The sequence below is a fragment of the Bos mutus genome, chromosome 24, assembly GCF_027580195.1.
Source record: "Bos mutus isolate GX-2022 chromosome 24, NWIPB_WYAK_1.1, whole genome shotgun sequence".
NCBI lineage: Eukaryota > Metazoa > Chordata > Mammalia > Artiodactyla > Bovidae > Bos > Bos mutus.
In genome coordinates, this window is record NC_091640.1 from 34,736,141 (window position 1) to 34,748,830 (window position 12,690).

Below are 12,690 nucleotides of genomic sequence, written 5' to 3' on the forward strand. Positions count from 1 at the left end.
CAGGGTTTTTTGTTTTGTTTTGTTTTTTGACCACTCCTCACGTCATGTGGGATCTTAGTTCCCTGACTAGGGATCAGACCTGTGACCCTAGAGGTGGAGGTGTGGAGTCTTAACCAGTGGACCACCAGGGAAGTCCCTAGAGTTTCAGTTTTGCAAAATAAAAGTAATTGTGTGGATTGGTTGCACAACAGTGTGAGTGTACTTAATACTACTGAAATGTACACTTAAAAATGGTTAACATGGTAAATACAATGTTTTGTATCTTAACCATAATTCAAGCAATTTTTTTTAACTCCCTGAATTTTCAGCTAGTATTTTGTCAATAGTTTCAGTCTTTAGAATGAGCTTCCCTTTAGTTTTATATGCAATCGTTCATTTACCATTTGGTTTCTTTTTGCTCTGTGGCCCTAGCTGTAAGGCACTAGGATATAGTTGTCTTAGATTCTGTTTGTTTTTTTCAGTAATTAGTTGAAATTTCCCAGTTTCAGAGCAGCAAGAAAAGAGGAATTGTGCTTTTAAAATTAATGTTAAAGTTAGGTCATATTGCTGTTATTTGTCTTTTTAAATGAGGATAAGTATAGAAAACCTTTTGTAACCAGTTACTGTGCTACAGCACAAGTATGAATTACTGGAGTACAGGTGATTATAGTCAGTCTTTCATACTTATTTGATATAAAGAAAATAGAGAATGTTTAATTTTACCTTTGCTCAAGAGTTTCTGGTGACATCAAAATATTTTTTTTTTTTTTTAATATAACTAGAACAAAACTATTAAAGAGAAAAGACTTAAGACATTATAAAAAAAAGTCTGAAGTATTTCTTCTAAACTTCAATGGTAGAATTATCACAGGTACAAAATACATACTAGTTCTCATTTATAAGTATTTGCCATTTGAGGCTTTAGAACTGAGTGTAGTGTTAAAGATACTTTCTCAGTTCTTTTCAGTTGTTATTAAATGCTGTGGAGTGAATGATTACTAAAATGGAAAGCAATTCTTAATAAAATTACATACAGATTTCGAAAGTTAGCATCTTCATTTTTGTCATCAACATGGAATGTTGTTTTAAACACTTCTCACTCTATGTTCACATTATAACTTTAGAGACTGATATTCTCAAATTATTCTTTCGTGGGGGAAAAAAAAACCCTTCTGTTTGTTTTTTATAAATAGGATGCAGGACAAAAAAGATTTGGAGCAGTTTCCTGTAATGTTTGTGGCATGCTTTACACTGCTTCAAATCCAGAGGATGAAACACAGCATCTGCTCTTCCACAATCAGTTTATAAGTGCTGTAAAATACGTGGTAAGTGGAATTCATGACTTCTAAAATGCAGAATCAGATCATTAGAGATGAATTGTCAGATTCAAGTCATTGAAAAAATTTTGTCTTTAGAAAATAGCACCATATACAAAGCCCCTGTAGTATATATACAGGCTTATTTTAAAACAGAGCCAAACATAAAACCCAGCCAATTCATTCCGGCTGGTGTATGTTGTGGGATTTTTAAATTTTTAAATTTAACTTAATTTTTAAATTGTTATATTTTTAAAGTGTTATTATACCTCTTCTAACAAGTGATGCTCTTCAACTTGAGTATTTTTTTAAATTTCCTTTGATTTTAATTGTTAATATTGATAAGTCTGTTTAGTATTCAGAATAGCTTGACACAACTTTTTTGGGGGGATTGATAGTGGTATATATTATACTGAATAGATTGTGTGGGGATTTCCTTTACTTCTCTTTGCTAACATAAGAGTTTTTCTTATTAAAGTTGAACAATTCTTGATGGCTAAAACCTCAGAATTTGTAGTATACTTAAAAAAAAAAATCCCACAAAGTAAATATGTTTTAGTATATATATATTTTAATGTACGTGCAGTTGAGGCATAATGGGTATTATTTAATATTTGTTTTTGGAAATAGCAAAATTTTAAATAATTTTGAACCATTTCAGATATCTTGTGAAAATAGTAATTTAATGTAATTGCTGTTTACCCGTATCTGAAATGGAATTTATTTTATACATGTTACCTTCAGTACTGTACACTCACATTAATAAGACCTCCAGGATATCTGAACTGAGATCACCAATTCATTTCATATAGGCACTAGATTTAAAAGATCTTTATTGGCTTCAGTTAAATTTGTATCCTTATCTTTGGTTGAAGAATTCATATTCGTGGTTTTATTTATTCAATTACTTCTTCCCAAGATAGGTGGGGTTTTCCTTTTTTGGTTCCCTGCTGTGGTGATCCTTTATATTCCTTATTCCATCTGCTTTTCCCCACACACACCCTCCTCCCACTTAACCAAATAAAATATAAGGTATGTGGATATAGAGTATCTATAGTTAGATATTTATTTATCATTTGAAATTTGTCCTTTTCCAATTTGACTCTGTTAATATCCTTACAACTTGAAAAGAAAAATAGGCCTATCAGGTAACTAAATTATGGAATACTTCTGGGGCAGAAATACTTATCTATTTTACATCCATCAATCTGGTAGAATTGTATTCTGCTCAAGTTACATTATTTGATTCTTGCAGCCAGTTTCCAAAAATTATAAAGAAATTTGGTTTAAAAGACTTAGTTCTTCATTTTAAGGGAAGTTCTTAATTTCTGGGACCAACTGTAAGGAAATCAACCAGGAAATAATGTACTCTGCTCTTCCACAACACCAAAGGAAATCAGTTTATGGAACAAGGTGGAGGCATCCCTTCTTAACAAATCCTGGCTCTTGCAAGTCCGTAAAGCAGCAGGGCAACTTAAGGAAGACTGATTCCTGCCCCAGACCCCACTCTCCCCCTTCTTGATGGGACAGAGCTACAGGTTATTTTATTTACTTTCGAAATAAGCTCAAGAGAAGGAATTGAGTTTAGCAGTTGGCCATCCTTTGCTAACATCAAAGTTAACGTTCTTACCTTTTGTTGTTTTCAAACATAGATATACATAGATTGTAAGGTAGAAACTCCACCAGAACTTTGTAGCATTCTTTTCTAGTGTATGGAGAGGATAAAAAAGCACACCCATATTAAAGATGTTCTGCTGTGACCACAGCTCTGGATTCTGGGTTATCACTTACGTGAATCTTGTATTGGCACCTAGTGTTGTGCTTCTGCATTAAGTACTCGTAAGTGTTTGATGAAACATCTAAATTTTTTAAATGCCAGTTTATCTGTTGTGTCTGTTTCTTGGAGAGAAGCACTTAGAACTAAGAAGTCATTTTGTACTGTGGCTTTTGTTTATATTTTTAATTTTAAATGGGCAGTGTTCAGGGATTGGGAATAAAGTTCTGTACTGCTTAATATAGAATTAATTCTGTACAGCTTAAAATAGAATAAATTAGAATAAGTTTTATTTTAATCAAACACTGTCTACAACATAAGCAGTTTTTCTTGACAGTAGAAATTTTTTCTTATAATTATTTCATGATGATAATCTATGACAGGTAAAAATGTCAAAGTCTTCTTTTCAAAAGATTAAAATAATATATAAGTTATATAGTCATAGTAGAAATTGATGCCACAGAACCTGCTTTTGGTTGACTAAAATATTTTATCCCTTACGTATTCTCTTTGACTTGGGGTAGAGGGGAAGAATGACAGTGCTCTCTCTGTGCATTCCTTCATTGTACTCCATCTGCCTCATTGACCCCATTTAAGGAAATGTATTTTACATGACTTACTGGAAACTGTTTAGGAAGGAGCCTCTTAAAGCTTCCTAGGGATCCTGGATTCTGGTTTAGACCTAGCTTCCCTTCAGTTTTCCTTCATGAAGTGTTTTCCTAAAGGTGTGAGGAGAAAACAGGAAAAACTCCCCCAAGAGCATTCAGCCTGTTGCCAAGCAAGGAACTATCCAGAATTCAGCTCTATTATAAACTTTCAATAATGCACAAGAGGAATAATATTTGGGTTCTTTGCAGAAAAACTCCTGACTTAATCCTTCTTTACCTCTGTCTTTCCCTTAACCTCCTTTGAATTGATTATCTGACTGAATGCATTGTGGAGGACCTTACATGCAGGGTATTGGATATGCCCTTGGCCTGCAAATTTAGGAACAAAGCCTGAAAGAAATGAAAAGTTAACAATAAAAGATCTAAACAGCTATTAAAGCAATAAATCAATATTAACTATTATAAATTAACTTTTCAGTTTAGAAATGATAATTACTTTGGTAGAGCAGTGATCAGAAGACAGGTTGTTTCTCCTGTCTTGGTGACCAGAGAAGCTTTGAAGAAAGGTTGGACCAGTCCCTAGTTGGCTGTATAGCTGCACTATCCAGTTTGGTAACAGCAGACCTCCGAAAATGAGAAATGCAGGTCCTCATTCACACCAGCCAGTGCTCCGTTGTCACATGTTGCTAGATGCTACATGTCACTGTGGAGGTAGAATATTTGAATTGTCATAAGGAGTTCAGTTAGTGCTGCTACAAGTAGATTTATCAAAACAAATAGCTTTAGTGGAAGAGTAGGGATTCTAGCCTCTGTTCAGTTCAGATATTTCAGGGAATGAGAGAAGTACACTGGAGGTGATCCTGCCGTCATAGCATACCTACGGAATGAAGTCTTTAAAGCATCTTTAGAATTGAATCTGATTTTTCTAAAGTAAAACTTAAATTCTTGTGTATATTCTTTTATTCCTGACTTACTCAATGAGTGAAAAACCACTGTCATGGGACTTTTGTTTTTCTGAATACCTTCTTTCAAACTATGAAAGATTAACTTAAACAGGTTGGCTTGCTTTTAGTGGTTAAGTCATTCAAAATGGGAAACCATGTATCTTGAAATACTCTAGTGATAATAAATATAGCTAACAGATTTGAAGGTTAGCTTCAGAAAGCATTGTGCTTAATTATGCTTTAATAGACCAATTGTATCATTCAAGTCTTTTTAGCTGAACATAAGTGAAAGTCGCTCAGTTGTGTTTTTGACCCCGTTGACTAGAGTCACTTGGAATTCTCCAGGCCAGAATACTGTAGTGGGTAGCCTTTCCCTTCTCCAGAGGATCTTCCCATCCCAGGGATGGAACCCATGTCTCCCGTTGCTGGCGGATTCTTTACCACAAATTAACATATATAAGATACTAGGTTTTAATTATTTTATTTTAATTTCAGCAGTTACATTGTGTGTACAATTAAATTTAGTTCAGAAATAAATTGACCTCACTCACTTTCAAACTAAAGTCTCAGATAATCTTCAGTGCTTGTGATACTGTGACTTATAAAAACAATATTTATTTAGTTCCTGACTCACAGCTCCCAAAAGCTATGAAATTTCCTAAGAGATGGGATACAATGTGTTTTGTTATGTTAATGAGATGACCTTTGGAACTAGCCTAAGGATGGGAGCCAGCTACTGAGGGTTGGAACTTTCAGTTCTTACACAGTGATCCTAGGAGGGAATAGGCACTGGAGAATGAATTCTGTTACCAGTGGCCAATGATTTAATCAGTCCCACCTCTGGTGAAACCTTCAAAAAGCCAGGACAGGGTTCAGAGAGGTTTTGGGTTGGTGAACACACGGAGATCTGGAAAAGTGGTATGCCTGGAGAGAACATGGAAACACATCTTTAACAGTATTGTTGTTAATACAGAATTATTTTTGCAAAGTAACCAAACATGAAGTTAAAACCTTCTGCTTGGGGGTAGTTAAGGTATATTAATACTTTTATTATACCATTTTATTAAAGTAGAAAAAAACAGGAAATACAGATAAGCCTAAAGGAAAAAAATTAAATCACATAAATAACCTTAGTTTATAATTTGGTGTACAGTCTTACTGACTTTTAAAATATTCATAAGTACATGTTTGCTTTTAAAAATCATTTCAACAGAAATATTTTTACCTATTTCAAGAGTCTAATTTGTTTCTCTTATGCAGTTTTTCTGCAGTTTTTTATGCTGTGTGCCATGGGTACTGTCAAAAAGAGCATGTGACTGAATTTTGAATGAGCTAATTTTAATTTACTTTTGTTTCTAAAGATTTAAAAAAATTTTAAATGGTATTTGGAGTATATTTATTTAAACAAATAACAACTGTTAGTCTTGCTGTTGAACTAAAATGTCTGTTTTTAAAATTCCTTTAGTAATTTAAATAAAATTTTAATTGAAATACATCTTGTAAAGAGAAGTACACAAATAATGAACGAGTGCACAGCTTAATGGTGTATTTTTGCAAAGTGAACACCCACATGACAAGAAACACCACTAGTATCTCAAAAGCCCCTTTGTGCCCCCATTGCAGTCAATGCTTGTCTCACCCTCAGGTCTAATCACTCTGCCAACTGGATTCATTTTACATTCATTTTTCACTTCTAAATAAATGGTATTTGCTTAAGCCTTGGACCTTTGGCACAGTTTTGACAATTGGGTGATTGAATTTTCCAAAATAGAGTTCAGTCCCCATTCCCCCCACTATCACCAAATAGCGAATTCCCATGTATTTTTCACTCAGCTTCAGCATAGCAATAAACAAGATTTTAAGAGTATAATCACACCTTTAAATTTTAATTCCTTAATAGCAGCTATTCCCTCAGGGTTCAGAATCTCCCCAAATATCTCATAATTTTCTATACTGTTTGAATTAAGGTCCATATATTGCACTGGTTGGTATGTCTCTTAAATATCTTTTAATCTAAAGACTCTCCCTCTAGGTTTTTTTTCCCTTGCCATATTTGTTGCTAGTCTTTTTGAAAAGCTAGTTACTGATTTTATTTCTCAGAGTATTTTTTAATGAATATTTCCATTCAACCTTTAATGGAAGTGATTAGTAGGAACTTTTATAGTTGGGATATAATTTTAACACACAAATCTTAAATGTTTGATTGATGAATTTTGACAGTTGTATATACATCAATATATCTACCACCCAGTGTATTTTGTTTTCAGTTGTAATCTTGTTCAAATAGACAAAGAGGAAAACCCCTTCCATTCTTGAGACTCTAAAGTCTAGAATAACTAGGATAGCAAAGGGCAAAAAAAAAAAAAAAAAGATCATTGATTGCTATTAGCAGTGTAAAGCTTTTTTTTTTTTTTTTTTTAAGCAGTGTAAAGCTTTCTGCTTTTTAGCAGCCAGATAGGTGAATTAAGAATGGGATTTGGAAAATACTACTTGCTAGCAGAGGGCTGTGTGTAACATCTTAGAGCTAAAGGTGAAAGGTGTAAAGGCACTGCATTGAAATTTATATCTTTGGAGAAAGCTGTGGCTATTTGGTTATTCCTCTAAATCACATTTACCCTTCAGCAAACAGCCTCTGCCTCAGTTTCAAGCAGCAGACAGACTTCGTCTCATCTAAATTCTCTAAAGATAGGAGGATCATGTGGTTATTGACTCCAGGAAAGAGTTAACTGCAATTGAGGCATATAAATGTCTTTAGTATCTTACTTGACAGTTTTTAGCCACGTTGGTTCTTTCATCTTTGCCTTGTCCAAGGTTTGAACTTATTTTTGCATGTAACTTTGGGCCTTTATTAATTGTGTTTTCTTAAAGTAGTACATTGATTGTAGTTTGACACCACTAAGAAGGTAGAGTGGAAGTTCCTAAGAGTTTCTGAATAGCTCCTCTGTGTGAGGAATCATCTTAAAGCAGTTCTCTAAACTACTAAGTGATGTGGGAGATGACAGCTGTTTTGTCCATAGCCTAGGTCAGGAAAGAGAATGCATTGCAGTGATTTGCCCAAGATTATATTGCTAGTAACTACCAAGAAGTGGGAACTAACCCCCAACTTTTAATCCAGAACTCTTAAAGTTTTCTCTTAAATATGCTGTCTTCATGGGTATTAGAAACTGAAGCAGCAATAACTCGACCCTTTGCAGTTCTTCCTGCTTATACACATACATGAAAAAACAACCATGTTTAAAACATTTTTTGAAATTGTATCAAATCCAATTGTGAAACATTTTCTGTATGAACATGCAAGTCTCAACTTGTTTCAAGAGAAAATTTTGTACAAAAAAGTCAGTAAAGCAAAATAATTTATCTAGTGCCAATGGTACAGTATAACGTTGGCCAGTATTGTTATTTTTAAAGACAACAGGAATGTAACTTATCAAATTATTTTTAGATAATTCAGCTTAGGAAACTATGACTTTGTTATAAGTTGGAGTTAGTTAAATTCTAGCTCTTCATTGAAATTGTAGCTTAGTTTTTAAAATGAAAAGTCTCCATTTTCATTTTATGTAAAATAGATTTATTTTAAAAGCTTTTCCCCAAAATAACATTAATGTAAATTTGTTTTTTAAAGAGGATGATATCTCTTATGCCTTTTCAATACGTTTAGCTGTATTCAGGTCTGGATATGATTCAGATTTCATTTCTGATTTGAAAAAAATGACTTCTGTGACTATTGTTTCTGCTCCTTTTTTCTTTTCAAATTTTGGGAACACATGACCATCCTAAAAATAATCATCTGAATTTGCTTTACTTTTGGGTGCTCTATTCTTTAAACAAATTCTGGTTTTAAATACTTTAATCCAAACAGTTGTTTATACCAAGTTTGTTACTAGACTTTTTGTCCCCAACTAAGAAACCACCCTTTCCCAAAAGACCATTCTGGATCATTTAAGAAAATCAGTCTCCTTTCAGACCTGCCATAGTGTTTTTTAAAAATATTGTTGCCTTTTTCTTGGTTTCATTGAGCTTTAATACTCTGAAACAAATCTCAGAAAGATGCTGGTTTTCTTTAAGATAAATACATTGCTTCTTGAAAAACCTTTTTATTTAAAGTTGGTTGGGTAAGACAAATGGAACAACCAGTTAAGCTCATTCCTTCTGTACTTATTTTTAACCTCAAAGCTCCTAGTTTTAACCTCTGGTTCAGTCCCATCTTACTAGATTTAAGTGGCTTTTGTTTTGTTTTTTTTTTCATGCAGGTTCTGCTCATTAATCACCACGAGTGTGGATCTGAAGAAGAGTTTATTACCTCTCTTTTTTTGAGTATGTTTAACTTCAGATACACACAACGTAGCCTCTCCTTCCCTATTAGATTCTTAGAAGGTAGTTATATTTTTATAGTATCCTTCTTGTGACTTTTGATAGTTGTGATCAATAAGAATAAAAACTATTCCTTACATATTGGGCTCCTGCATGCAAATCAGTTCATTTAAAACCTCCTGGAGGTCTTTGGCATGCCAGACATAAAACCATGAGTGTTTGTTTGTGGAGGTAACCATGTTCCAGAGAAATTTAAGACTTTAATTCTCTTATCAAGAAACTGGGAGAGTTATCCTTTAGGTTCTGGGAGTCACTGATTTTAAGGGGCTTGCTTTTGCTGTGTGATTTTCAAAATTAATTTAAAATGGAAAATGATATCTTAGAAATGCTTTTGTGGTCTTAGATCACTGAATGAATAGTAGAAAGAAATTAGCTTACATTGTACCTGTGTGTGCTTAACAAGTTAGCTGATTTATCATGTCTTTTTAAACATTAATGAGCATATATACTTTTCCATGTTTGTAATTTTTAGACACATTGATGTATTTTTCTTATTGTACATGAATATGATGTATGAAATGTGATAAATAAATTTTATTCTCTTTTTTTTTATATGTATCTAGGGTTGGAAAAAAGAAAGAATTCTAGCTGAATATCCTGATGGCAGGATAATAATGGTTCTTCCTGAAGATCCAAAGTATGCCCTGAAAAAGGTAAATTTCCAGTGAGATTTCACACAGAATGAATAATTTTGCAGCTCATTTTAAGAGTATAATGTATTGCTGGCAGAGCACATTTAAACACCCCATTCTGAGAACAAGAAATCAGCATTTAGTCACAACCCAACTGAAAAACGAATGCTTTAACTTTGTAGTGTGTCATTTTTGTTGTTGGTTTTCTAAGTCCTGTCTGACTCTTTGCGACCCCATGGACTGCAGCACACTAGATTTCCTGGTACTTCACTATCTCCTGGAGTTTGCTCAAAATCATCTCCATTGAGTGAGTGATACCATTCAACCATTTCATCCTCTGTCCCCGCCTTCTCCTGCTCTCAATCCTTCCCAGCATCAGGGTCTTTTCCAATGAGTCAGCTCTTCTCATCAGGTGGCCAAAGTATTGGAGCTTCAAGCATCAGTCCTTCCAATGAATATTCAGAGCTTATTTCCTTTAGGATTGACTGGTTTGATCTCCTTGTTGTCCAAGGGAGTCTTCAAGAGTCTTCACCACCACCACAATTCGAAAGCATCAATTCTTTGGCGCTCAGCCCTCTTTATGGCCCAATTCTCACATCCTCACATGACTACTGTCTAGCATATGTGAAATGAATTTTCAGTGGATTGATTACTGTTGCATATTATCAGTAATTTGAGTGATGATATAGAAGGCATAGTAAATGCCATGTAAGTGATTTCAAGAATCAAAATACAAATCTGAATCATAATTTATAAAACTGAAACTAATAGATGTCATTTTATTCTGAGTAAATTTCTTAATATCCTTGTTGTTAGTAACCTACAGTTCAGTATGTTACTGGTTAGCAACCCATAATAGGTTAAAAATTAAAATTCAAAGAATTGTGAGTCATTTGCCTTTAGGAACTGAGTCAAGTGTTGCATTGTGGGATATTTTTCTAGGATTAAGAGGACTTGGGTTTTCATCACTGAATAAGGAATGTGTTACATGGTATGCTGCAATTTGGAAGTGTGAATACTTAACCCCCTTAGGTGTCATTTGCATTTTAAACTTAGTGTCACAGACGAATGTTTATTGGACTGAATATTTGCAGATTGTTTTTTTAACTGGCAAAGGAACAGATGTTTGAGTGCCTATAAAAATCTTGACTTTGAATACCTACAAAAGTTTGAGCTTATTCTGTTCGGCCTTGACAAGAATTCTAGGAGGTAGAGTGGTAGAAGCACTTTGAGCGTTACGGGTTCAAATCCCAGAAGCCCCAGCTCTTTTGTTCCCAGTGTCCCATATCTGACATGGGAAAGTTATTTAACCTCTGCATTTTATTTCTTCCATACGCAAAGTGAGAAACTATCAGCCTGTAAGAGGGGTTGGATTTAAGTTAGATAATATTCATAAAGTGCTTTGCATAATATCTGGCCCTATAAACTTTTGATAAGGAGTAAACATTTATGCCTTTTCTCTGTGCTCACTTCCACTCCACTGATGAGAGTACAAATTAAGGCTTGCAAAGAACAATGTGGCCTGCCTGGCTAAGGTTCCAGTGAAGTTCTCTCCAGTGCTCCATTCCGTGATGCTTTACACTGGGAAGCCTTAGTGTCCTTATTACCTATCAGAGAAGCTCTCAGTCTTGTTCCCAGACTACTGGGTTTGACATTACTCTCCATTCTTTCTTCCTTTTGCAGATTGGTCCACAGAGCTTGAAAAACATTTAGTGATCAGGATAGTCATTCAGAAGCACTCTTCAGAGGATGTTCTGCTTGGAATAATATGCTCAATTTATTGAACTGAAATAGCATATGTTTACATATATAAAATGCTTTTGTTTAAAAAATAATAATTTTTCTTTATTTGGCAGGTTGACGAGATTAGAGAGATGGTTGATAATGATTTAGGTTTCCAGCAGGCTCCACTCATGTGCTATTCCAGAACAAAAACACTTCTGTTTATTTCTAATGACAAAAAGGTAGTTGGTTGTCTAATTGCAGAACATATCCAGTGGGTAAGTGACTTTTAAAGAATGATCCTATGTAGTTCAGTATTTAAAGAGTTATAGCAATAACATCATCGTGGTAAATTTTTCAACATTCTGTGTAAGGAAGAGTATGAATGCGAGAATTCCTGTGCATAATTTTTTTTTACTACAGTGAAGTTGTCTTGCATGGGAATTTGTTTAAGTCAGTAAGTATAAGATTAAAAATTCTACAAATCAAAAGTACTATTAAATTTTGTTTCGGAAATTTCCTTGTTGGCTACTAATGAAATGTCTGTCTCAGTCCCCTTCAGCACTGAAATAAATCAAGGGTTGCCAGATTATAGTCCGGAAGGCAAAATCTAGCCTGTTTTTTACAACATTTTATTGTAACATAGCTATGTTGATTTGCTTAAATATTGTCAGTGGCTGCTTTCACACTACACAGATTGAATTAAGTAGTTGCAAGAGGCCAGTTATGCTGCATAGCCTGAAATACTTACTTCCTGGCCCTTCATGAAAAATTTCCCACCCCTGCATTAGGTCACCACTTCTTTGGTTGAGCTCTAATGAGGACTTGGCTGGTATTTAAGAGCCAAATGTAAACAAATAATAGAATTATAGTAGAATTGGTATGTTAATATTATAGGATGGTCCGAAGTTTGACCAGTTTAAGAAAACAGAAGATTTTGGACTTCCTAATCATGCTCACCTTGAGGTAGACCTCCTGTGAATTCTCTTATTTTCAGCTGAGTTCTTGCTCATGAATTCAGTGTGCATTGGACTTGACTTTTTGTTTAGATGATGTCTTTTAGTATATTAATAGTTGCCTGTAAGTATATATGCTTCATCATAAAATTTTCTAATGTGTAGAGTTGAAACAAATATGTGTGATTAATGTCTATATGTTAAGCTACATAAAAATTCAATCTGAAAAAAAATTCAACTTGAAATTGTGTAAGTTTATGAATTTTGCTATTGGTAATCACAAATTTAAATCAATAGCTGACAAGGTAGTTTGGAGATATAAATTTGATATAAAAGGACTAAGTCATAGAAGCTTGACATCCTATAATTGAGTTAATTTTGCATAGTG

At 34.0% G+C, this 12,690-nt stretch overlaps 1 protein-coding gene across 6 annotated transcripts in view; it reads left to right on the forward strand.

The window, feature by feature from the left end:
* ESCO1 (establishment of sister chromatid cohesion N-acetyltransferase 1) overlaps positions 1-12,690 on the forward strand; it is a 47,365-nt gene that overhangs the window by 26,270 nt on the left and 8,405 nt on the right. For 4 of the 6 annotated variants that reach the window (XM_070361661.1, XM_005898885.2, XM_070361662.1 and 1 more), the window contains 3 exons: positions 1,173-1,304; positions 9,556-9,645; positions 11,481-11,624. In XM_070361661.1, coding sequence (XP_070217762.1) covers positions 1,173-1,304; positions 9,556-9,645; positions 11,481-11,624 — 366 coding nt within the window. Of the gene's footprint in view, positions 1-1,172; positions 1,305-8,871; positions 8,996-9,555; positions 9,646-11,480; positions 11,625-12,690 lie in introns of those variants that run through there. The other 2 variants (XR_011462445.1, XM_070361663.1) reach the window with 2 other exon arrangements.